Source organism: Amblyomma americanum, chromosome 6 (genome assembly GCF_052857255.1).
Source record: "Amblyomma americanum isolate KBUSLIRL-KWMA chromosome 6, ASM5285725v1, whole genome shotgun sequence".
Classification (NCBI taxonomy): Eukaryota; Metazoa; Arthropoda; class Arachnida; order Ixodida; family Ixodidae; genus Amblyomma; species Amblyomma americanum.
The window spans coordinates 106,400,376-106,427,960 of NC_135502.1; the positions used below are offsets into that span (position 1 = coordinate 106,400,376).

The window sequence follows — 27,585 nt, forward strand, 5'->3', positions numbered from 1 at the left end:
AAGTGCAAAAAATACGCTTCTAGTTTTGTCATTTTACAAGAGGCTTCATCAATGGCGTGATTTATTTTAAATTCTCTACATAGTGCAAGTCAACTGTCTGCCACTGCACTTTCACGCTGGCCAATTCCAAACTACAAACGGCAATTTCTTCTTTGCCCATTGCTCATTCCTTTACACACCCGAGACATGGAAGACTGGCACACATGAGGTTGCCACCATAGTTTCTCAACTTTACCTGGGGAGAAAGCTGGCGCCATCGTGTGTGAGAGTTTCTTAGAAAGCAGTTCATTCACAGCCTGAATGCCGGGAAGATAAGGTTTTGTATTTGGCTTGGCTACTGTTGGGCCGAAAATGTGGACTCTGCCTACGAATCAGCAGCTTTGCCACGGTCCTCTCCTCTGTGCTCAGATTAAATTATCTTACTAGTGCATTTTTCACTTCCTCAATAAATTTAACTAAAAAGAAAGTTAGGTGCTAGACTGCTATGGAAACTTCCACAGCATTTCTATGAGGTTTGATTAAGTGAATCCATGATTCATGCCCAACTATTAATACAGACAAGCCCACATAAAACGGCCCCACTTAAGACGAACTTTCGCTTATAACGAACAAGACCTGCGCGACCGTAAAAATATACATTGTTTCAATGGCACAAAATCACGCATATAACGAACGTCATTAAGCCCTGCTGATCGGTTACAGCAAACGGACGGCGTAAACCCGGCGCTGCGATGTGAGATAACCTGCCTCCGACCCCTTTGTGCGCCCGGCGCATGGTACGTTTTCCCGAGCCGCCCCGTTTCGTGCCGGTCTCGAGAGAGCTACTCTTCACCGCTGACGCGCCTTCCAAGATTGCACTCCCGCCCTTCCTCGCAACTCAACTCCTCTCTCGACTCCTCACTCTCTTGCAAATCCGAGTGTGGCCTCTGCAATCAACCACTCTGCCGCCGTTGCCGATCGTGGAGGCCACGCTCCGTGAAGCAGGCCTTCCGTGGCAGCCAAGAGGTGGCTGCACTGATGCTCACGGACGCCCCTCATTGGTCTCTCCGCTGGTGCTGCGCGTCTGTATCTTGAGCTTGATTGGCTTGATTGCCGCCTGTGCATGTTGCACGTCTATCCCATCGCACACTTTTGTCACTCTTGTTGCGGCGTTGCAGGCCGGACGTTTCGTTGGCTTCGTTCAGATCTCGGGCCCTGGTTGTAATTCTGGATGGCAGACAGGAACACCGTGCCCATTTCCACTGTATTCAGCAGTAGAGATGATGAAAGTGACTGGGCAGAGGTGACGGCCACTGGCGAGTGGAACTGCTTCTGCAAGGCTGGCTTCGTCAACACAGTGTCCGATGCCGAGCCTGATGCTTCGGAAGATGACCAGCCCGGCGGCGATTTGTGACAGCGCGTCGTCAACTCCGACATGGGGGGGTCATGACATTGGTTGGAGTGATTTTATTTCTGCGGGTGACAATGCCGACACCGTGGAACCGTGCACGGATGAGGGCATCGTTTCCGAAGTGCGAGACAAGAGTGATGCGGAGGAATCAGATGAGAAGAAAATTTGCAGCCAGCACCCATACGCATGCCTGTAGCAATGAGCTACATAGAGAGCCTCAGACAACTTGTATAAGCCAAGGGCCTCGGCGATAGTACGCTTGTGCTTTAAATAAACTGGAAACCTCCCTCATCAGATCTGCGCTGCAAAAACAGACGTCCATCACAGACTTTTCCGCAAAGAAAAAATTTTGTGTTTTGACAAGCAACTGTCTTTACAGCTGTGGCCCGCTTACTACGAACTTCGGGATGTAACAAACAAACGCAGCGTCATGTTCGCTATAAGCGGGCTCGAGACTGTACCCAAGCCAAATACGAAACTGCACCCTCCCGGCATTCCTGCATTTCTCCATGCTGAATGAACTACCGAAGCGTGACCTTTCCCTACAGGTAAAATTGAGAAACTCCACGGTTGCCACAAACAACAAACAAGCACGAGTTTACCATGAAATTTCAAAACAACCGCAATTCTCCTTAGGCCGTCCCAAGAACCAGTCCTCCATGATTCCGCCATGCTGTCTCAACTGAGGCCATCCTTCTAGGTCGTGAAAATCAGCAATACCTAAAACGCTCCAGTAAAGGGGTCTTCCATGGGCACTTCTTATGAAATATGAGCCATTTAGCGAAGTGCTCGAAGTAGTCATGGTTGCAATGGATGACAGCATTTCATTAAGGAATAAAGGAATGAATTAAATAATTCTAGATTTGTTTGAATTTCTTTGATTGCACTTGGATTTGCTAGCATTGCTCAGCTGCCCTTGCGGCTGTTTCTTCTGCTGCAAATGCCCCCGTCCCTTCTGTGAACACATCCTCTTGCGACAATATGGCTGCATTTCCCATTAAAGCCGCCAAGTTGATAGCACAAAAGCATGCAATCGATATAAAGCATGCTGCTGTCAAAGTCGCTGCACAGCTTCCCGTTGACATGTGGGCTCATCATGCACAACGATTTAATAATTGAACAGCCAGAAAAAGGGAAGGCAATCTAAACCGCAGAGACAAGATATAACTTTTGGCATTTCGCGCCATTATAGCTAGTGACGATAGGAATGTTTTGCAATTACCTTGATGGCATGAATTTTGTGAATAATTCTAGTCTCACTACCTCTTGCAGGTCTTAAAACCAGTAGACAAGGCTAACTAATAATGACGTAAGTGCTCGTAACGACTAAAACAAGAGTTCAAGTTTTGATTCTAGAAGTGTGTGATGAGAGGCTAGTTGGTAAGACATTCTGAAGACATAAAACTACGCAGGAGACAGGACAAAGAAAAGATGCAGACAGGACGAGCGTAGACTAACAACTGATTTATTGGACGAAAAAACACAAGCTTCCTTCAAGAGCAACGCATGCGCAACCAAACTTAACGCCCAAAGCAAAAGTACACAATCTTATCAACCCAAAAAGTCAAGTTCCTTCTGATACAGGTGAATTGATGCTTCACTAACACATTTTTCTACACCGTATCTAGCAATTTTCCAGGCTTCAAAAATCTCGCGTGCCTTCCGGTCCTTCGCGCAGCCTATAATCTTCGTTTGCTTGAAAAGCGGCGTACAAAACACTTTTTTCATCTTGTCATTGATCTTACAAGACTGGCAGTGCCTTGCTAAATGCTGCCCACCGTGTTGGCTCAAAGAGTTATTGTGCTCCTGAAGGCGTTTATTAATGCAGCGCCCCGTCTGCCCTACATAACGGAACCACAGCTGAATGGGATCTCGTAGATAATTCCCATCTTACAGGCTACAAACTTAGGTCTGTGGTTGACTCCGTACCCTACTTTCTTTTGCAGGTTATTGTTAGTTAATCAGCATAAACGAGACAGTTTACATGGGGCTGAATAGAACACGTTGACACCAAATTTCCCTCCCACCTTCTTCAAACCGTGTGAAGTCTTGTGCACATAAGGAAGGACTTCAAACTTCCTCCTCTCGCTTTCAGTGAGTTCCTGTTGGTTTTGTTTCAACCATAGGGTTTTCAGCAAAGACTCCGCAACAGCTTTCAGAAGAGCAGGAGGAAAACCAGCAGAGTAAAGCCGGTCTACCTGACTTGTAAAACTACATTTCACCATGTGTGGACATGACCTGACAAGCGAGGATCTTAAACATGAGGTTGCGATTCCCCTTTTTACGAGCTTTGAGTGGCACAAATCATAAGGTAGAAGAGCCTTTTTGGGTTGATAAGATTGCGTACTTTTGCTTTGGGCGTTAAGTTTGGTTGCGCATGCGTTGCTCTTGAAGGAAGCTTGTGTTTTTTCGTCCAATAAATCAGTTGTTAGTCTACGCTCGTCCTGTCTGCATCTTTTCTTTGTCCTGTCTCCTGCGTAGTTTTATGTCTTCAAGTTTTGATGTCTGCGGTCTAGTGATGAACCCTTCATTTCTTCTGGCACTAAACCCAGAGGTTCTCCAAAGCTCACCTTGACTAAGCTGTCCGTGAGATCAGTGTTTGCTAGTGAAAGGGATTCAAGGTTTGTGTTCTTCTTAAGGCCTTCGAAAAGCTTCTTGAAGTCATCTCTTCGGATGTTCTGAAACAAAAAGAGAATTTACAGATCCCGCCACTCACGTGCAAGAAAGGCACCACTGAGAATTAATTCACACGTGACCATTTTTGTTTAATGCAGCTGAGCAAGAGAAAAAGAAAACTCAGATGGCATATAGACTGCGAAAACTTCTCTCGCACACGAGCCCTGTGAACTCTTGTTTAATTTACATGCTAAAATTGAGACTACATAATCAAATTTACCCACACTGACTGTTCACAGATCAAACAAAGTTACAATGTGGCTAAGCTACAGGCACTCGACCAGGCGAGTTCACTGGCCTAGTGGCTATTTAAGGCTATGTATTTGAGGCAGAAGAAAATGTCAGCACACTTGAACCAGAAAGCAGGAATCATTAAAAAAGAAGGTACTATATATATACTGCAAAGTAATAACATGTTGTACATAACATGTGCCAATCCCACTTCTAAATCGAGCCAACCTTACTGGCTTGGTCTGATCTCTACAGTAACAATAAGTATGAGTATGTGCGCCAACGCCCATGGTAGATAGTGGTGCAGACTGTGCACACTTCACTCTTTTAAGTGAAACGCAAAAGGCACCGATTTGCTGCATAATGGCAGAGCACGTTAATGAACCCACATAAGGTAGAAATTAATCCGAAGTCCTCCACTACGGCATTCCTCATAGCCCATGTGTTGCTTCGGGACATTAAACTTCACAATTTAAAATTTTCCCGAGGCTCTCTCCAACCATTTCATTCCAATATAAAGAGCAAAGAAAGAGTTTGCCAGGACCATGTGCGCAGTCACATAGACGAGGGCCTAGCTGTCTACACAATGATCTAAAAGTCACCTTTCCATGTGAAGCTACTACCCAAGAAGGCATGCGCATGCCAAAAAGCACTCATTTTGAAGTGTAGAGGTGATATGTTGCCGCTTCAAACCATCCTGAATGCTATAAGCATCCGAATTTGTCCCTCTCAGAATCATGTTTTGTCAAGGCTGCTGCGTCTCTGCAACTTCCCCCTTCAGTCCATATTACCGGTATGCAAAATTGGCATGTAATACGATAGTGCTGCCTATTTTCCGACGAGGCACATCTGAGCACTCTAGCACAAAAGAGGCCTCTCTATGGTGGACAACAACAGAAATGTCACTTCAGTGCAATACAATCCTGAAAGGACGGAAAGGGATTGAAATAATAAGAGAAGAGTTAACAAGCTGATGTGGGATGCCTTTATAAACCATTTGTGGTGCAGTCTGACAACTGGAGTCTGCTGCGGTGTGCCCCCGTTTAAGCAAGTGCAAATAGTGTTTTTTTAGTATGCGCAGCTGAACATTTACAAGGCAAGAGCAGACATGCATTAAAACACGCTCCCTGGTGATTTGTTCTGCTGCAACTTTAACAGTGAAGAAGCTTGTATTATGTACCACTTGGTGGCGCCAGTAAACGTGCTTCCACAGACTTCTGTGACCACCCACCAGCATACACAGACAAGTAGAGAGTGCCTCGCTTACGTGTACTTTCAACGTCTGCCTATAGCTTAATGTTGCCAGCCAATCTTGCCAAAGACACCAAGGAAATATGCCGCACTGTGTAGTATTGCTACCTTTATGTTATTCCAGTTGAGCGTTTTGAGGGACGGGTCGTTGGCGGCCACCTTGTCGGCGGTCTGGTGGGTGTTGGTGTCGTTGTCAGGCTCCATGGGCATGGGCTTGGGCATGGATGCCTTCACCAGGGCTGCAGAGAAGGCATTAAGTGAGAAGTGCATGCTCGGAAGAACTCCTTTAAATCAAAGGAATTAAGCAAGATCTGGGACCTTGCAGAGAAACAATGTCCCAGGCCTTTTAAAGAGAACAAGACACAAATAAAGCGCCCATTTGCTGAAAACGGTTAAAGTATCTGGTACCGTCAAATCTCATTACAATGGAACCGGAAACAACGGACAACCGATTATAACGGACAGTATCACTAATTTTCTATGCATACATTTTTTAGCCGCTGTGGTGGCTAAGTGGTTATGGCGCTCGGCTGCTGACCCGAAATACGCGGGTTCGATCTCGGCCGTGGCGGTAGCATTTCGATGGAGGCAAAATGCTAGAGGCCCGTGTACTGTGCAATGTCAGTGCACGTTAAAGAACCCCAGGTGGTCGAAATTTCTGGAGCCCTTCACTACTGCGTCCCTCATAGCCTGAGTTGCTTTGGGACGTTAAACCCCCATAAACCAAGCACACATTTTATTAAACAAAACATGCTTTGATTTTAAGGGACTCAGTAACCACAGACTGACTATCAGCTACAAGACTAAATATAGGGTAAAATTTGTCTCAGAGCAACTTTTACAGCACATATTTGTGGCATGTTACAACAAGGCCATGGACTTTCCAATGTTGGTTTCTGAGAAAAACCAGCAGACGTTTTGCAGCATTTATTTCTTTTTGGGAAATCATAGTTTTTTGGCTAGTTGCATGGTGCGAACCCTAAAATTGGTGACTGTCAGCCAAAAAAATATCCTCCAAGTTGACGAAAGGGCTGATTAATCAAAAAGCACCAATTTTTTTACCTCACTGGTACACAATCTAAGCACAGTGGAGTGTAATACAGTATAATCTCATTACAACAGATCCGGTTTCAACGGATATTCAGTTATAAGTTATAACAAACCGATCTGTGAAGTTTGGTTGGTTTTCCTATCTCTTCAATGGACTAAACTTTGCTTACTGCGGATTCAGCTACAGCGGACATTCCGATAGAATGGACAAAATTTTGAGTATAATTTTCCTCCTTTACACTTCTTCACTGCGGACTTCTGCACTGCAGACATTCCAACTTCAAACATCACTTGGCATACTTTCGGAACGGGAACAGCGCCAGCAGGATCAACACAGGCGGTGGCCATTCTGAGGTGGCCACACTTGGCTTGGATTCGATCGACTTGAAATCGGGCTGGCTTTGACCAATTCTGGTATGACAGATGATTTGCTATGATTGCTATGATTACTTTCCACTTATTACTTGTATAATACTTTCGCCAAAATTTTAAAAAAAAGACGTGGTCACTTGGTAGCATCCCCTCTCAGAATAAAATGTTTTGTGGCCCTTACGTTCAAGTGCAGTGTGCACTTTACCTGTCACCCTATGCGTGCGGACGTTAGCGGTGTGATGGAGCCAAATGGATCACCCAATGCTGCGCATCACAAACCACCAGAAGCGACAAAGTGCAAGCAGATTTCCCTGATGGACAAGGTTGATATCATCAAGCAAGTTAAGGTTGAGAAGGGCACAAAGCAGGTGGACGTTGTCGTGGCCTTGGGCTTATCGAAGCAAACCGTGAACACTATCGTCAGTGCCAAGGCAATCCTAGCAAATAAAGTCTCGGGGAACTCTGCGAGGCTTTATTCCCTGCCATGGAGGCCCTGCTGATGCGACTTTGTGACGCCAGCTGATGAAACATCCCCGTGAACGGTCTGCTTCTACGGAAACGTATGGAGCAACTCGCCGCTGTTCTGAAGCAAGAAGAGTTCACGTGTAGTGAAGGCTGGCTCAATCGATTTAAATTAAGGCATAGAATCGCCTTCAAGTGGCTTTCTGGTGAGTCAGTCAGCGTTACGTGGCCGACTGAAAAGCCTGTAAAAACCCGCGTATAATACGAGGTTTTTTCCCATAATTAGCGTCCTAAATTTCCGCCTCGTACTATTTGGGGATCCAAACAAAAATTTTCGAAGTTGCTCGAAGTTTTGGTTTAATTATTGCGACGTGGCTACGGCCTGGCTTCACTACTTTTGAAAAACGACGTCACGATGTCCTTTCTTTGTTGGTGATCCGTTGGGTGTGCCGGGGGGTTGTGGTGTGCCGTGTGCCTGTGACAACGCGCGTGCTTGCATGTAAGCCACGCTTCGTAGAGTGGATGTTTTTCTGGGAGCAAGATGTCAGGGTCTCGAAAACAGTACTCGGCTATTTGAAGCAAAAAGTGATTTTAGCTGCGGAGAACATCGGCAACACTGCAGCCGGGAGGCAGTTTGGTGTCGTCGAGGGAAGCATTCGTGGATGGCGACGACAGAAAGAAGCCCTTTTCGCGTGCAGCGGAACACGACGAAGCCTTCGCGGCCCGAAGAATGGCGCAGTCCCAGAAATTGAAGTTGGCCTGATGGAGTTCGTACGGCAACAGTGAGCCGCACATCTAGCTATGAGCGTGGCAGGCAAAAGCTAGAGAACTTGCAAAAGAAAAAGGGATACCGCGCTCTGCCTTCAAAGCAAGCAAGCACTACATGTGCCGCTACATTGCTACGTGTACATCGCTACAACATTGCTACATGTGCCGTGCAGGCTTTTCACGACGCCGGCATACCTCGATTTCACAGAAGCTGCATGAAGTGCTCAATATGCTTGCGAGTTTTCAGCGCCATATTTTTTTGCGCTAGTCAAATAACTTTATGTTGGATGAAATACGCAATGCCAATAAGACGCTGGTTTACCTGGACATGCCATCGCCCCTCACCGTGCACGAGAAGGGGTCTAAACAAGTTAGCGTCCGGTCCACTGGCTACAAGACAACGCGAGTTACAGTCATCGTGCACGGCAGATGACCACAAGCTCCCCCGTTACGTGATCTTCAAGAGGAAAACAATGCCGAAAGGTGAGGAGCTGCTGAAAAATGTAATCGTGAGATATCATGAGAAAGAGTGGATGAATGAGGATCTAGTCTTGGACTGGGTAAAGTCCGTGTGGTGTAGGAGACGTGGTGCACTGTTGACTCTGCCGTCCATCCTTGTGCTGGATGCGTTTCGTTGCCATTTGGCCGACTCGGCGAAGAGGCTGCCATGCGACTGCGGCACTGAACTCGTGATTCCGGGTGGGATGACGTCACAACTACAGCCTCTTGGTGTTTGTGTAAACAAAAGCTTCAAGGACTCAGTCAAGCGTTGCTACGCAGAGTGGATGCGCTCAGGTGGGCCTGCAGTGACACCAACCGGGCGGCTGAAGCAGGCTTTGCCAGCCACGCTGTGCAAATGGATCGCGGACGTGTGGGCAGCCATCCCAGAAGATCTTGTCATTCTTTTAAGAAGTGCGGGATCTTGAACGCCCTCGATGGCATGGAAGATGAGTACATTTGGGATGATTTGTCAGACAAAGAAATGTCTGAAGAAAGCAATGCTGAAGATGAAAGTGATTGAAATGAAGAGCGGGATGTGGTTTGAATATCTTCTCTGAGCTTTCGTCACTCGTATTATACGCGGGCAAATTTTTTTTTCCATTTCGAGTCTCTAAAACTTCATCTCGTATTATATTCGGGTTCGTATTATACGCGGGTTTTTACGGTAATTCGAAAACCTGGTGAATTTGAACACTTCTCGCTATCCCAATACCTTAAAATTAACGAGGCTTTACTGTACTAGAAATGCAGTACTGTTAGTTCATTTAAATGAATGAGGAAGTTCTTCATTGCTCAGTTCTTTTCAGGATAACAAATAAAGCTTTGTGAAGTTGCGCTGCAAAAGGCTCATATTTTTGTGCCCCTTCCCTTGCTTTGCATAGTGTACATTCTGGATAGAATGTTTGTTTTTTTTCTGAATCACGAGAGTCCACTGTAACGAGCTTTTACTTTACTTGGCTTTCTTGATTTTGTACTGCCTCACACTGTTTTATCCAATGCAGCCTACCAAGCACAGCATATGAGGAAGGCTGTTCAGACAGCCAAGATACAGTAATAGCACAAGCCCCTGATAAAGAAAATGCAAATGTGATCATACAACTAGAAAGTTTTAGAGGATAGAAACTTTTGCCATTTTGTTCGTGAGTGCTGTATGCTAAAAAGAACCGGAGCGCTTGGCTCAAATGTTCGCAGCAGTGGAATCCACCTGCTGGCTCTGTTGACTTTCCAAGCTCAAGTGAGGCTTTGCGGAACCTTTGGAGTGAATGTGCCAATCAGTGCTTGACCAGACCAGTCAGAGTAAGCCTTGGCGACAATTTCAGGTGTGCACTAACTGGCCTCCATGCATTTGTTTGATACCATATTTGTGCAGTTCAGCAAACAGCAGGCCACTATGAGCAAATCATGGGCCACTTAGAGATATAAGAGAAATAGCCCAGGAGCAAGAAGCATCACGCTGTCAATCTCTAAATCAACAGACAGCTGCTTTTTAATCGGGGACAACAAAACCTTTAGTGTATACTGTAGAATCTTGATGATGTGACCGCAGCTGATCCGAATTTCAGGATGACGCAAGTTTCTAAAATTCCACGGCCAGAGTGCATTGTGCACAATGTGCAGAATTCTGGATGCTTCCAACACTCTCCCGCACCACTACGGATGCTGCAAATGCACCCGTCCTGGCCGCATCCTCGACCATTAAGCACTGCCTGCACATCACCAACGTGAGATCGCCACGCAAAGGGAAGGAGACCACATGAAGGGGTACTCACAGTCGAATCCCGTGCCCGGTCTCTGTCTCCGGTTGGTCACCGAGTTGTGGTACTGGTCCTGACTGAGCATGCTGTGCAGACCGAGGATGGCTGCGCCCAGGGGACAACAAGTGCATTTTTTAAACGCATGCAAAATGCAAACGGCACACACACAGGAAAGCGCACTTAAGCAAAGGAAGAAGATGCCAGTTCATCATGTCACCACGAAGGAATGTCCACATAATATGTGCAAGGCGGGTAGCATACTGCCATCCAGGCAAGGAATATGAGCTGTGATATATCTGATGCTATTAGCATATGCCTCTAAATCTTTCTACGTTGGGATAGTATCCCAACCTACTGAAATTACGCACCACATTACTAGGACTTCTTTAGATAATGTGAGGAATAATTTAATACTCCTGCCACACTAGCAAATTTAATGTCATTCTAATCGAATGTCATTCAATGCATCGAATGTCATTCGGTCTCTTTCGGTGCTACACGGTAAAAAATAATGTCATTCGAAAATGATGCCAGTGACGATCAGTGAAAAAAAAAAAATGTACAATTCAAACACGTCAACGCGCATAAAATAAGTTACAAATTGTTGTGTAGTGTTTTAAAAGCGGGTGAAAACATTCCTGTGCAATATTATAAGCTTAAAATATTATTTCTGGCCATTCTGCGGCACTTCAGATATCAAAAAACAAGCCAAGTACAAAGTCAACCATAAATCCGAAAACTGTAAACGAACAAAATGGCTAACACGGCGGCGCGCGGCGACGCGTGGAGCGTGGAAATGACTTCTGAAAGGTGAAGCGCTCAGTGGCATCTTTAAGTACTTCCGAGCTAAACGAACATGAAACGCCAACCAGCAAGAAACACGCAACCCAAAATGATCAGCGGTCGCGGGAAAGGCCCTGCTTCACGGTCGGCTGCTGCCGTTGGCTGCTGCTGGGACCGAGAGTAATAGCTATCCACGACAGCTACAAGTGTGAAGAGGTTCGCACCAAAATTAACATTTTTTAGCAGAACTAAATAAATACAATTTATAACTTTGACATTGCGCACACGATTTTTTCGTGTCGCTTGTTTCTGCTGCGCGTATGGTGTCCAGAGTACACATTCGGTTCGACATCGAATGCGAATGAGTTTAATGAACTCATTCGATAGCGAATGTCATTCGAACCTAATGACATTAAATGTTCCTGTGTAGCAGCAGATTAATGGCATTAGGTGCGAATGCCATTCGATCCGAATGACATTAAATTTGCTAGTGTGACAGGGGTATAAGAGACTGCCCTTAAGTGCTGTGGAGCCACCCACCTGCCAGGTCCACCAGCTCCGACTCATTTGCTGTGTTGAGAGCCTTCTCGTAGTCTTCGCCAATGTCCAGCTCCACCTCCACATCGTCGTCTTGCTTGGGCTTGGGCTGGACACGGGGAACAAACACCTTTCCTGCAAATGCAAGAGAAGACATCAGAGAAAGCAGAGGCATGAACAGACTAAAGATTCACGCCAAAAGCCATGCACAGAGCAGTGGCCTTCTCGTCAAACACTCAAACTTCAATCCTGTAGCAACTTTAATCTCAAACATGGTGACGACACACAAGATTACTAGTGAACACCGAAAGGTAACAGTAATTTTTTTTTATTTCAAATCATGCACCATTTACACAGCTCGTTCACGGTGAAGGCAGCTTTCTCAGATGAGTGGTAGGCAGTGCGATAGCAAACTGCCGATAATCTCTGAGGCGTGCACCTTGCCGGAATCCAAAACTACAGGTCTGTATGTAGTTCAGTTTGTCGCTAGTCAGTTGGGTCGCGCGTGAGTACGGAAGGCAGGTTGGAGCGTGTTTTTTGCTTTTGATTCCCACTGGCTTCCTTGCTGTCTTCGCGATAGCATTAATAGGTGTTTCTTACTTTGAGTTGTGGATGCCGCAATGCCTTCCCATGGGAAATTACACAACAAAGCGCTGCAGTGGGACGAAGTGGTGGCAGGGGAGGGAGGGTTGTGTGCGTATTATTTGCAATCAGCATTTTTGGCCACCAGACGCTATGAGTTGGGGGTTAAGATTTTTATGCGGTAATCACTCGGTTTGTCCAATAAAGAAACCACATTCGTGCAACTAGAATTTCTGCCTTTGTCCCATTTTTTTGCTTGCGTTTGGTTCATTCAAAAACCTGGCTAATCCGAATATATTTTGCAGTCCCAATTAGTGAGATTTTACCATATGTGTCCCAGTTGGCTCCATCAATGGGAATGACACTTTTGTTGCTGTAAAAGCCAATCCAAATCGCCACCAGAATGGTGTGTTCTGCCACTGTTTTAAAACTGGACAAAGAGATTCAAATGTAAGTACAATGTGTTGAAGGTTTTTGCACTTGATGGAGCATGGCAGCAGAGATGTAAAAGCGTGCACAAGTGCCCTTCACTGCGCCAGGACACTGCGCTAGACAGTGTGCTGTAATAAGTGAGCGCAGTGTAAAATGTCGTCACTTGAAAGTACATTGTTTGCTCTGAACCCCACACAACTGTGATGCACAGAGAGCCAGTTCCGACTGCCACTTCTCACAGCCGCCGCTGCAATAGCTCAGTGTATGGTGCACCGCTGCTGACCTGAAAGTCGTGAGCTCGGTGCCAGCAGTGGCGGTCGCATTCGATGGAGGCGAAATGCTAGAGGCTTGTGTGCTGTGCAATGTCAGTGCACGTTAAAGAACCCCCGATGGTCAAAGCCATCCACTACAGCACCTCATAGCCTAAGTTGCTTTGGGACGTTAAACCCCACAAAACCAAAACCAAACTTTTCCAAGCCTCCAGTCCTTTCGCTACTTGCTTTGGGCTCTACTGAATCTTCCAATTTTAATCCAACTATCAGATTCACAATATAGAGTGTTTTACATCCAACACAGTTGCTAAGGAACCCTGATTTAGAGTCAAGTAGTCTACAAACAGTCCACTAAATTCCACAGTCTATGTACACTACCTCTTTTTGTTCCCGCCTGGAATGGCTTAGCTTCGGGCCAGTCTTCCTGTTCCCGTGCAAACTTTTCGAGGAACTGCAGCAGGTGGCGTCGGTTCAGGGGACCAGTCGGCTTCTTCTTGGTTTGCGTTCGACATCGTTCCGATGGAGGTATTAGCGAGTCCTGCGATCACCAGGCCATAGGCACATGCATCATGCCCCACACAGATACACAACCAGCGTAAGCAAAAAGAAAAAAATTATAGCACACAGCAACGGTTGTATTATTGCATCGCAAAGCCTATCACTGCGTGCTCCCTGTAGGTACTTCCTGCAGCAAGGCTTAGTACACATAGGTGTCACCTTTACTCCGTCATAGTTTTTGCTTTGCACATGAGAATCACAGCAATGACGAATGATGGGTGCAAAATGCAATGGCCAAGTTTTGGCACCTAATAAAAACACAACGAACATACTACATTACCACACAATGTACAACCCTTAACACGTAACAGAAGTACAAAAGGCCATAACCTTATCACCTGTTTTAGCACAAAACAGCATGATGGCACATGTGTGCTTCTACAACTGTCCATTCCAAGACAATCTAAGATAGAAAGGAGGTCACTACCACAAATGCTGTCATACGTTAGATACACTGTGCAGTTAGCAAAAAATAAGTACAGTACTGCTGACTGCCAAAAAGGATTAACTAATGAGTGACAGCTGTTATTCCAGGCCTCTCTTGTGCTAAAAACAGCCTTGTGCTCAAGAAAAAGCATATTGTTGAGCAACCAGCCAACAACTGATTTCCTCTCAATTTTAAAGAAAAAACTTTTCGAAGAAACAACATGTTTATGCACCTCTCATCAGATGATCGAATGAACTGGCTGCGTGCCATGAACATTAGTTGCCAGGAGAGCTATGGGCGCAGTTAAAGATGCTTCTATTAACAGGTAAAAAAACTGGTCCAAGTATTCGATGATGATTTTATACTTGTGTGCTATGTATAATCTGCAAACTCCGCTGCATGTCTGATACCCTACTGTTTTGTTTGTCAAGTACCTATTGTGGCAGGCTTTAATTTATCACATGGGTCAATTCCTTTGCACAAAAACATTTTTGTGTCACCTAAAGTGATAAATGCCCTCAACAATGTAGGTCTGCAGCACAGCGCCCAAGTGATTCTGCCTAGGGAAAAAAATTTCCCCAACATTTTCAGGCTTAGTGCATTCCCTCTTTTATTCCAATTAAAGTTTTTACCACAGCCATCCGACTAAGGAATATCTGGCAAGTAGTAAAAAAAAAAGTTGGCAACGACTGCGGGCGATTCAGCTCAATACACATCTCCTTGGCGTTACTGCTTAGCCTCTTCTCTGTACAACCGCAGCCTTCCAGCGAATAAATGTAAAGCAGCTCAACGTACTTAAAGAAAGGACTAATGCCTACACACTGTCTCCCAACTTTCTGGCGCTCAAATGGAAACTATGAGGCATTGTCGGGCGTTGAAGACTGCATGCGAGAAAAATGGCGTTGATTAGGGAGCAATCTAGTATTTCACACTTTTCACTGCTTAGCCATTTACAGAGTGCCTTACCACCACACATTACTGCCTCACAAGACATGCCTTATCAGCTTGTGTTAAAGGGACACCAAGGAAAACTCCATCCAATTTTCATTTTTAGTGAAAAGCAACTGTGTAGCATTTTGTGGCTTTGTTGAAGTTTTACAGAAAATATGTATTTATTACTGTGCAATTTGGATTTTACTCTTTCCCACCTCTCGATTCAAACTCATGATGACAGTCTAGAGCATCATGGACTGGACTACGTGACCACCGACTTGAAGTGGATGGCAGTATAGCTTAGTGTCAGAAATTTGCAATTAAAAGAAGTATTTGGCGTCGTCGCAGTAAGCTTGAGAGAATGGCCACTGGTGACAGTGCACGAATTTTATTTTTTTACATGTTTTTCAAGCAAACAAAGCTCTGTCTTCAGTGGAAATAATCTCTTTATTATGAAATACTGTAATCATGACATGGACCACTTCCAATTTGCCCTAAGTGTCCCTTTAACTGAACATGTCGATCGTTTATGACTCAATGCTCTTGTCTTGAAGGCGGACATATCGCATATGGATATAATATATATCATGAGCACACTCCTGATCAGCTTGTGCTAGCCGCAATTTTGCCTTGAATGCCAACTTTTGTGAAACAGGCTGTGTCCTAATTAGGGCCCATATTTTGAAGGGTCCTCCAAGCAGACATGTCCACTTTGTTTCTCCGCCAACTGGTCAGAGCCCCAAATAAGGAAGTGATGGCTGCAAGATATCAGCTGAGCCGTCTTTCCAGTTATGTCACCTCTGCTCAAGCTTCCCTTGCCATCACATCAGCAATTGTACTGCAGAACTGAACATTACGAAAACCGTGGTAAAACTACTTATCAGTTTATAATAAAACATATTCATTTATTTACTGAAGCATTCAAAAGCAGAAACAGGCAGCTGCCTATGACTTAAAGGAAATGGGAGCTTCTATGCAACTGACACAATCTAAGGTGCTACTGGCAGCATCTGCCGTTTTTTGGAGCAACAGAATGCTCTTGCTTTAATCCACACGCATTTGAACACTTCCAGGATTTGGCTCAAAGTTCCAAACATTCTCCAATCAGACATGAAAGAAGCAGCAGTCACCAGCCTTCTTCAGGGGGTATACTTACATCTGGGTCCACCATGTTGCCTAGCTGCTCCAGTTCTTCTGGAGACAGCTTGGCCAACAGTTCATCAATGTCCATGTCAGCATACTTCTTCACGTCCTTCATGAGGTTCTCGGCCATGTGGAGCCTGGGGAAGTAAAAAAAAAAAGTGAGGAAAGATGTCTCACAAAAATCTTCTGCCCATCGATTCACAAGCGACAAGGCTCTGGAAAAAAATTCTTCTATCGCGCTCCATAGCTAAGGCTGCATAGTGATACAGTGCAAAGGCAAGTATACGCCTGGTTTAGCATTACCAAATGAGAAAGAAAGTCAATCTCACAAGTGATAGAAGTTGTACATCACTTTAGCTTCTACTAATAGGTGCAGCCATATATGAGAGAGTCAGGCTGTTAATAAAAATGCTTTTTTATTCCTGTACTCCATCACACACATTTAACATGGTGAATCCGATCACGTTTGCTGCTTGCAGGTCGGCTGCAATGCTGCATGATGGATGACGCACAAACAAGCCTAACTTATTAATCCATGATCGCTGCTATCACTACACTAAATGAAAACTTAAACTGATAGTCAACACCTCAGACAAGAGGGACAGCTTCACAACACTGGTTAATGCCACAATGTTGAATAAGAAGGAATTGCCTAAATATCAGCGCATCCACTAGAAAATGTTAACATATAGAAATACTGGTAACACAGCTAAAACTGAGGGCTGTAGTATGGCTAACCAATTCTCAATTCAGATTAGCAGGCCACATCAAAAGCTGCATGATAAACATTATTCCAACATATTACAGGTGCTAACAAAAATTGTAACCGAAAATGATGAAGGCTGGAGCCCTCATTAATGCAAAAATTCTCCCAATTATTTTGAACTCAAGATAAAGGAGGAGACACTATTCTATCACCCTTCGCCACTGAAGGTACCACTATGGTTTTCAGACAACGATGTGTTATGACAACTCTTCTGAAAAAACGAGATATAGGAGTCAGTTCCATGCAATAAAGAATTAGGTTCACTCACTCACTCAAAATGCATTGTTAGTAGGCACAATCATAGTTTATAAAAATGCAAAAGAGAACACTGACCATTGCATTAGTAGATTATTATTTTCAAAATGATCCATGCTCAATGCACAGGGACAATTAACCTGTTGGAGAGTCTAGCTTAGAAACCACAGAAAATGGGATCCGGTAGAAAAGAGTGTTGCACTTGTCAGGCTAGCTCTTGAATAAAAGTGCAATGAATTAATAATGCGTAACAACCGCTTTTGCAGTATTATGGTACAGAGATGCGTATGATGCAAAGGCTGGCCACCAAAGACCTGGCAAACAATTACTAGACATTTGAAAACTTGCAAGAAATCACAGATGCCCTAAAGCACGACAGTGGCAACTGCCACCTTGATTATTCACTGTGCCAAATAACAACATATTTCAGCCTTTTCCGTCGCAGCACAGTGAGTAATATTAAGATGCAAGTGAATTGGCTGTCAGTAGTACGAAATAAGGAGAAAAATTGAGTGTGACAGATGGAAGCTGACAGCGCAAGCTTAATACATGGTGGTTGCTCAAATGTTCATAAATGACTGCAGATCAAGAGTTAGATAGGAGCAGTTGCTGTTTTTTTTCTTACACTTGATGGCTTTCTAAAGCTTGATGAAGACATCGTTGCTCACATATGGTATAAGACATGCATGCAGGAGCCTTACATTAAAGAAAACAGTGATGATGATTCTTCTTTCCAAGTTCACCTACACACAGCTCCTACACTGTTATAATGAGTATGCATTGCATGCCACACACAGTCACAAACAAGACACACAGGCATTTCCAAGAATGCAGCTGAGCACAATCTGCAGCTGCTGGTTACAAAACGCCACTTCTTCGTGGCCAGTCGCCACTGCAGATTCATGCGCCCAAGCCAAAGCTTGGCACTCACGCCGGCTTGTCATCGAGGCTAGTCGTGGACACACGGTGGTGTGTTCTAACACGCGTTGTGACCCTGTGGGTCGTCGTCTTCACACTGATGATACTCATGACTGCGCTTTTCCTGCCTCCTCGCTGCCACCCAAGAGTCAAAACAAGCAGACACACTAATAATTAGCTTTACTGTCAAGTTTTCAAGGGCTCTGAAGATACTGCAGACAGTAGGCACATATGCACACAATTTGCTATATATACACCAGTAATGATTCACTATAACAGGTACGGCTAGACCATATGCACAAGTGCTACCAAATAGGCACTTGGAATTAGTTCTGAATAGGCTGAAACTGTTTTGCAAGGCATTGTAAGCTTTTCATTCAGCTATGCACTAAATAAAAGAGGTCACTGACAGCTGTCGCCATATCTGATAACTTTCTGCTCCTGAAAGAAAAACTTGTCGCTAACCATCAGATCATCCCATTGCACACTACAAAAGCTTAATGATAAAATACACTCGCACTAAAAAAATATATATACATATATGGAAACTCATTATGCGCAACACAGTTGGTCTAACAGCTGGGGATACATAATGTAGGTCACCACATGCAAATTTCTTTTAGCCTACTGATCTTCAAATAAGCTTTTGGGTTGTGCTAGCTGATCACGCTTTACTTCATTAAAAAGTAGCAAATATATTAACCACGCAGTATAAGGCGAACACATTACAGCAAAGCTTAAGCAACCACAAGCTTTGGACTAGACATACAGCACTAGATGGCATTGCCATCCACATTACCAATCCTTCTACATCTAAATGTCAATGTGCTTTGAATGCCCTGACAAAACGAATTTCCCTTAAGGGTTTTGAGAACAATGTGCCTCAGGAAGACAATGACAATGGATGTTGCTGATAAACACACCGCTATCAAGTACACATTCACATGGTACTACAATTTTCAATGACTGTTCACACAAAAATTATACACAGCCGAACACACTGCAATCCCAAAAGGAACAGATGGGCCACGTTATCGTTATGGCTCAACAAGTTCACCTGCAGCGACGCCAGAGAAGTAGTTTCGGACACATCAGCAAACCCGAGAGCACTCTCCTGTCAAGGTCACAGAGGCTCCAATGCCCCAATCACGAAAGAATGTTAACTCCCGTCATAATCTATGCATACAAAGACATCGCTACAGTCTGCCAAGTGGACAAAGCACCGTCAATTGTGGGGGAGCTACGCGTCACGCAGCGGGCGAGAATTCATCGCGCCACAAATCCCGTAGGCTATAATGCTCAATAAGCCCGCTCGTGGCCCGCCCAACTAGATGGAGAATGCGTCGTCACGTTTGGCCCACATTTTGTAACCAATGACTCGGGAAAAGGCGGCTCCACAAGCAGGAGCGAGCACAAGCGGTATTGAGCAGCACCGCTTCCGTATCTGACCACGCCTTGCGATGGAGTTCCGCTAATCACCTCTGCGACGCTTGGAAAGTTGGTCACCACGAACTTACTGGCGGTGCTTCCTATTTTCTGGCCACAAAATGCTCCGCTAATCTTCGACAAAGGCGTCAACTCATGCGCCCAGTATATTTGCTCCCCTTCGCGAGAGTTTTCGTTTAAGAAGAGGCGCCAAGCGGTCTAGAGGGCCTACCGTACGGCGCGTAGCGCTCGTACGGTCATATCTCGGGCGGTCTTGACGTAACGAACACAGACAATCTGCGATCGCAACTGCGCTTGGGAACAAAGCACACCTACGTTAAGAGCACAGTCTACAAACAACGTCGGACCAAGGATAAATATAGCCGAGGAAGAGCCGGGCCCCCTCGCCGCATGCCGCGCTGCATCATCCTAAAAGGAGACCCGCAAGATGTGCTCCTCACGCTGGCGTCAAAGGTGCGACAAACCCGACTTCTCGGAAGCCGGCCAGTGGAGAATGAAAACGCGCCGACAATGTGACAGCGACAAGGAGCGGAGAAACTGCGTCCGGACGTTGCGGACGTATGCCGACTGCCCGTACACCGTTACTCGGCCGGAGAGCTCATGCCACTCGATACGGACACGAAGAAACACCGGCGGGTACAGCTTATGCCAGGCTGAAACGTCAACATTAGGGAGCTCCACAAAATCACACGACTACCTTTGTTCCGCCGCAAGCTATTCCGATGGGCCAGTTGCAGTAGGCCGAGAACCAACTCATGAAATCTCCTACAGAAATAGAAACTTGGGCGCCGTCGCCCAAACGCTGCACTTCTCGGCCTAAAATAACCGGTCAAATTTGACGGCTACGCTATCCAAACCTCCCCAGTGAGCGCAGAAGGAGATCTCGCGTCACGTACAGCACAAAAGCACGCTTTAGCGTAGCCGTACGCACCTGTGTTCGAAGAAATCGCTGGTCGTGAAGCTACACACAGGCACGCTTAGGTTTTCTTGCGCTCGGGAGCCACCCTGCTGCCTTCTCTCGCCAGTCTCGCGGCGTCCTCGTTCTTTCTCGTTGGTCGCGAGAGACGAGAGACGCGTCGCCCTAGCAACAGCGTGTCTGTTTACAAATGGCGGCGCGTGGATGAGGAGGGCTGTCTTCGAGGCGCGCCGCCTTCCAACTGCGCAATTTTGCGCGCGGTAAAGTGGGCCGTTCGCGAATCCTTGGCTTCAGATGCGCAGTTTCTGCGACGCTGCGCCGTGTTAGACATCGGGACGAGCACGCAAAGCGCGCGGAGCAGGCGCTTGTTTTGGCATCAGCCGGCCGTCCGTCATGGGAGACGAAAAAATGCCAGTCACCGCCAGCCCGCTGTGAATCACCGTCGATCGGCGAAGCTCACTGACTGGGCCATGAAAGAAATGTCAGTATGCACTCAAAGATGCTTCATATGAAATCATCTTTGCGTATGTAGTTCGAATATAACTACTCGACTATACGAGAGCGTCGTTTTCGGTTTATTTCGGCGTATAATATTTCCAAGTGATGAATTATCGATTGTTTTCAGTGATAAAATGTGTCTTGCCTTTCCTTTACTATAAAAAGTTACATATATTCAAGCTTCTGTCATCCTGAGCATTCAATTTACCAGGAACTGAAGCACAAATGGTGGTTATAATTATACTGGCAAGACACGTATAGCTGTGCGTGCAGAAGGAAATACTATCGCCAAAGAAAGTAATAAATGTAGGAACTGTTACAAAAAGCGCAAACGGAAGTTGACTGCTGAAAGGTGGATTTACATAGCGCTGGGTTTTGCGCTAGGTTAACTGATCGATCGAGAGGGCAGGGCAACACGTGGTCTCCGTGCTGACGACAGCTATAGAACTGTCGCTTAAACGGCGCGGTAAAAGAACATGACACTAAGTTTTAATGAGATTCGCGCAATGCCACACGCATAAATTTAATTGCATTAGCCTTACCGCCATTCGCGACCTACTGAGTTCGCAACAACTCGTTCGCCCGAGCAATGCGTACTCTCGTCCCCGTTCCACACGAAGAAAAGCATGCTACTTTGTTAGCACCAACTTGCTAATAAGAAGCAAATGATTATTTCATAACTTTCACTCAGATATGAGGCACCTCTACTGCATGTTCGGTGCGAAGGGCACCATTTTTACCGGAATTGTTGACAGAAACTCGCGGCTTAATTGTGTGCTAACAAGGCAGATTATAGCTACCTTTTCGACTTGTCGAGCAAGAACAGCGCTATTTTCTACAAAATAATTTCTATATTACATTTGAACAACATTCCCGAGATATTGTGCTCATTAGAACTCTCTATATACAAGCGAAATTTCTGACTGCTTTGCAATCATTGTCGTCGTCGTGTATAGCATCAGTTCTGAAAGTAATGGCATTAACAAACCTAAGGCATTGAGGATTTACTGCCATTTATTGTGAGCGTGTGGCACGGGTGTTAGATGCAGTGGCGAAACCTGCTTAACCAAAAGCTGCCTTAGCAGGCGATGACAGTGACAGCGCTAAGCTGGCAGACGGCAGTTGACGACGATGTTGTTGTTACCTTCGGGACATGGCACATACCCACGACGGGCGATTGGCCAGGGTTCAGTGGGGAGACCCTATAGAATAGGGTAAACTGGTGGCAAGCTAATGATTGTGCCTTGGGTGAAATTTCAGAGTAATTTTAAAAAGACAAGGAAACAACAAAATATCGGGAGAGAATATCTGAGAATTTAGTATATGAAAATACCCAGACGCTCTTTTAAATGCGGAAATCTTGGAAACAATGATTGCATTGACGACGATGTGGTGCCACCCAGTCTGGAGAGGCTGTATTCAGCACTCAATGTATTCAAAGTAAGCACCTTTGAAGTCACAATGTTACCAATTGAACGAGAATGGTACATTCCTTTGCAAAATACTACAAACATCTGGAAAGCGAATTTGCAAAGCGAGTAAAAAATTTATTTCCCAACAAAGGCTTATTTTTCTTCACTGCTTATGGCAGGAATGCAACAATATATGTTACAGTTTAGGAGCACTATTTCCGATTTAGATCCTTCATAGGAACATACCGATCGCATCAAGCACCTGGCTTCGGAACGGTATGTTCAGGAGCTATTGCCTGCATTTCTCACACTGGTTGGTACTGTGTTTCATCTCGAAACGGTTTTGCCGTTTTCTTTAAAAAGTTTCTCTCACAAACTGAAAGTGGGATCCTGCTGATATCCAGAGTTAAGCTTCCAAAAGTGACGCACCTTCGACATGGCTTTCGACAGACTATTTTGCTGGAAACTTTATTCGAGATGCCGCGTTGAGATTTATTTAGCGAAGAATAAAATTCTCACAATGTGGAATTTTCCATTCTCTGACTTGGCCAGGCCAGAGGACAGGAAACCAAAATAGCAATTACAAAAACTGTTCACTAAATTCGAGTTCTACGTGTGAGACAACGATGAGCAGGCAGTGCCGCGGGACGAGCCAGATGGACGTTGATGAAGACAACGCTCTGCAATGCACAGCGTGATAGTATGGTACAGTTTAATACGAGGCGTGCTAGGCTGCGGCGATAGACTAATCGCTGTAACATGCGCCGTGTTTAAAAAAAATGCGGCGATATCTTAAAGTTGTCTCACGCAGCAGCTTTTGAAACTGACCTGTTCGCGCCGCCGCAGGTTCAACTCTCAGGCGTGGATATGTGATTTATTTTCTGCCAAATTTTTCTATATGCTTCCAGGGTGCACGTGCACGATACGATTTTGCTAGGCTCTGAACCTCCGGATTAGCGCGTTCGCACTTTTGAAGACAAAACCCGACGAATCAGAGTGGGCCGCATACAAGCGCCGCACCCGCCGCGGTGGCTCAGTGGTTAGGGCGCTCGACTACTGATCCGGAGTACCCGAGTTCGAACCCGACCGCGGCGGCTGCGTTTTTATGGAGGAAAAACGCTAAGGCGCCCGTGTGCTGTGCGATGTCAGTGCACGTTAAAGATCCCCAGGTGGTCGAAATTATCCCGGAGCCCTCCACTACGGCGCCTCTTCTTCCTTTCGTCTTTCACTCCCTCCTTTATCCCTTCCCTTACGGCGCGGTTCAGGTGTCCAACGATATATGAGACAGATACTGCGCCATTTCCTTTCCCCAAAACCAATTATTATTATTACAAGCGCCGCACGTGTGGGCCCTGAAGAGAGACAATAATCAAGACGAACGTGGGCAGACGACTGCGGAGTCGGAATCGGCCGGCGTACGCAACAGTTAAAGATGGCGTCGCGGCGCGCGTCGGTGTACACAAACAGGTGTCCGCTGCGCCCTCACCGCCCCTTCAATTAGCCGTGTTCCGCTCGCGTGTGATGCGAGTGAGTGAGTGACGGCGCCTGCATCTCATGTCACGGATGCCGCTCGTCCTCGAATTGAGGCCACCAAGCGTGTCAGGCGTGCGTGGACTTTCACCCTCGAGCTATGCGCGTCACGCTCTAATATTAGAGTCGCACGGGGTTATATAGCGACCGCGCGTAGTCATTTCTGTTTGCGCAGAACGAAAGGAGCAGATAGAGAAGCAGATCTGTATGCGTATGAATGACGTTGTTGGCTACTGATAACCGGCAAAGTGGCAATATCCCTAGATATGGCCATCAACTACTATACGGTGGGACTAATAAAAAAAGACATGCCACTAAGCATAATGCCACACGATCACATCGAACTCTCTTAACCTAAGGATACCACATTCAATAATAATAATAAATAATAATTGGTTCTGGGGGAAAGGAAATGGCGCAGTATCTGTCTCATATATCGTTGGACACCTGAACCGCGCCGTAAGGGAAGGGATAAAGCAGGGAGTGAAAGAAGAAAGGAAGGAAGTGGTGCCGTAGTGGAGGGCTCCGGAATAATTTCGACCACCTGGGGATCTTTAACGTGCACTGACATCGCACAGCACACGGGCGCAGTCGGGTTCGAACCCGGGAACTCCGGATCAGTAGTCGAGCGCCCTAACCACTGAGCCACCGCGGCGGGTCCAGATTCAAGGCAAGAAAACGAAAAACGGGCAGGACTTTGCTGTCGTCCCATCCCGAAGTCACATGAATTAAGCATTTTTTTTTTCAGCTTAAAGATACAGTCGCACGATTCGAGACCAGACTATGTGCATGCGCTGTGAGAAATGCGATCAAAGAACCAAATGACTAATTTGTTCGCGACAGCAGTTAAGTTGTCTACCATCGAGATCTACAGTAAACTTGCAGCCGCGTTTTTAGGACAATTATTCTTGTTGCACTGAGCTACCTACTTGCCATGCGCACTGACCCTGGTGGTCACTGACTTATATATACAGTAGTGAACAAAAAGAGATGATATCCTCACTTTTTTTTGCTATAAGTAGAAAATGTCACGTATATGAAACACCTCTTTGCTATTGCTGAATATATTATGGCGCAAGTACGTCTTCTTCGTCAGGAGTTGGTGGCATAACTGCTTGCCATAAGCTCGTTTCCATTTTTGTCTTTTCACGGGTGCTTCACATTGCGTTCATTTTCCATCTGTCCTGAACTATGATTAACGTTGTCGTTTTCAGGTGGCATAATGCGCGGTTGCCTGCATGAGTGTACATTTTTATAAGCAGTGGCCGTAGTGTGAAACTAATATAACGACTTCAAGACTACTCAATTGGCATTTACCTGCGGCCACAGCTATGGGGTTAAACACCATAAGCTTTCACTGGATTTCAGAGTGGTGCCGTCCACGCCTACACACGTTTTGTAGAGATATAGGTTCAGAGGAGATTTTGTTTGCCCATCTTCTCAGGAGACAGGCTAGAACGACCAAGCAAGTTGTTGAGAAAGGCAATGTTCGCGCCTAAATAAACACTAGACAGACTGCTTTCGACATTTCCGAAGTTTTCGCCCTGCTATCAGACACTGCAGTCACTCCATGGACTATGAGACGTCATGTGCAATGTACTGGACTTAACGACAGGAGCCCAGCTTCAATCCCGCACACCTGTGAAAAGAATCGGGTTTCCAGGACAATGTAGGTAAATGAACACCTGTAGTGTGGATAGCTCACATATGGACAAGAGTAATTTCATTCGACGAATCGAAGCTCTTGTCATGCGGGAATGATGGGATTCGTTGTATACATCGCCCCAAACGCAATTTGTATGGAGAGTGTTATCAACTTCCCACGTTAAATCAGAGAGGCGGGAACGTAACGGCACCGGGCTGATTCCCCTCTCGTGGTGTTTGTCTCCTTGAATGAATTCAAAGTATCATGAGCGTAAATGTTGATCAGGGCACTCTTGAGAAGGTTATGCTTCCATTGGCACATAAGAATCTGGGATTTGGATATGTTTGTCTGCAAAATTACGACCCTAAGCACTCCTCCACGCTTGTGAAAAATTGGGTGAAGAAGAGGACAGCAGACCGTATGGAGTTACCAAGCCAGCGTACTTTGATTATTTCTATTGAATATATTTGAACAAACATGGCGCATCATCCTAGGTACAAAAAACAAAAACAGCAGCGCCGAGCAGAAAGTCTAGAAGCTGCTGCAAAAGCGTGGACACATAAACAAGACGTTCGCTGACAGCTTCCTGGACTCCATGCTTCGGCTGAGTCGAGCATCACCAGAAAAGGCTTGCGTATGATGTACTGACTCATTAGGTTATTGTAAAAAAATACACTTTTGAAACTGTTGCCTCAGTTTGTAATAAAAGAAAAACGTATAGTCACCGATACCTTCACAGAGCGCAGAGAGCAGATCTTCCAATAAATTTTCTGTGGGAAGAAATTGTCGCTTTGTTAATACAATGATAAAAATGATTTGCTTTTGTGTAAAAAGACTGACGTTGTTGTCCAATAACCTAGTGCGCAAATTTTAGAGGGCAAAAAAAGTTGAATTCGAAAAACTGAAATATGTTTTTGTTCAGTATTGTGCGCGGGATAAATGTGTAGTGGAGGGCTCTGTATTAGTTAGAACCAGTGGGCCTCTCTTACGTACCCTGACATCGCACAGCCACGAGGTTTTAACCTCGAGTTTGGAGAATAATAGCCTTAGCTGTTTATGTGCCATTAAACTCACCACAACACAACACATCGCACAACAACGGACACGGACGCGAACCTGGGCTCAACCTCCGAACGGCAAAACAATGAGACACGACGGCAAGTCCCAGTGGCATCGCGACTTTCAAGCCAAGCACTGAGTGCGAACTGCAGTTATACCATTCGACTAATATAGATGGGAAAAAACAAGTGACATGGCAAACATCGGTCACGGCCCAAACAATTCTTCGTTGACGACACCTAAATAAAGCGCATCATAATTTCGTCACATATCCCAACCTCCTGTGTTGATCGTATGCCGGCAACGCCATCACGGTTTAACGCAAACGACTTGTCGCATCGTCATATACCATATACCCTCGCGCGCGTTCCCGCCGAGATGCTCTCCGCGACCCTAATCCCCGCCCGCGGCAGGAGCCATAAAACGCTCGGCTTTGCATGCTCGCCTTGAATAACGGCTCGTTTCTGCAAGTTGTCACTTCACTGCTTTCGATTTGTTTCAGCTGTCGCTTCTTTCACAGCTCGCGTTTCTCTGTTTGTTGACAAAGCTCGCAAGGCGACGCCTTCGTCCGACGCCCCCGCGCGACGAATTTCGCAGCCGAGTGACGACACCGCCCGCAGACTGGAAACAAAGGGCGGGCCGTCGGCATTTTCTTCTTCGGGTTTCGCGCCCATGCATGTGCGTACGACGCCTGCTGCTGCTTCGCAAGGGTTGCCTTTATACCTCCGCAGAGCACGGACAATGGCCGGAATGAAGATCCGACACAAAAGGGAACGAAGCGGCGGTGACGGCACGGGGCGAAGTACGCGCGCAGCTAGCGAGGCGGGGAGGCGCTATTCGAATGAAGCGCCACCCTTACGCTACCCGAGCGCTCAATTAACCGGAGCGGAGGCATCGTGCGTTATTTCTTCGAGATCGCTTATGTTCGCTTCACTACCTCCGCATCAGTGCGGCATTACTCACATACGCTCTCGCAGCTCGCTTACAGATAGCGCCGCTCCTTTCAAAACGTGAGCTT

General features: G+C 45.9%; 1 protein-coding gene across 5 annotated transcripts in view; it reads right to left on the minus strand.

Moving 5' to 3' along the window:
* The window catches only part of tmod (tropomodulin), a 143,356-nt gene that overhangs the window by 15,153 nt on the left and 100,618 nt on the right, over nucleotides 1-27,585 (minus strand). The window contains exons 1-8 of one of the 5 annotated variants that reach the window (XM_077627716.1): nucleotides 20,439-20,668; nucleotides 18,075-18,196; nucleotides 16,136-16,259; nucleotides 13,440-13,599; nucleotides 11,779-11,910; nucleotides 10,471-10,560; nucleotides 5,657-5,787; nucleotides 3,961-4,068 (exon numbers count right to left, since the gene is read on the minus strand). In XM_077627716.1, coding sequence (XP_077483842.1) covers nucleotides 3,961-4,068; nucleotides 5,657-5,787; nucleotides 10,471-10,560; nucleotides 11,779-11,910; nucleotides 13,440-13,599; nucleotides 16,136-16,259; nucleotides 18,075-18,172 — 843 coding nt within the window. In that variant the 5' untranslated portion in view covers nucleotides 18,173-18,196; nucleotides 20,439-20,668. Of the gene's footprint in view, nucleotides 1-3,960; nucleotides 4,069-5,656; nucleotides 5,788-10,470; nucleotides 10,561-11,778; nucleotides 11,911-13,439; nucleotides 13,600-16,135; nucleotides 16,260-18,074; nucleotides 18,197-19,578; nucleotides 19,810-20,204; nucleotides 20,280-20,438; nucleotides 20,669-27,585 lie in introns of those variants that run through there. The other 4 variants (XM_077627714.1, XM_077627717.1, XM_077627718.1 and 1 more) reach the window with 4 other exon arrangements.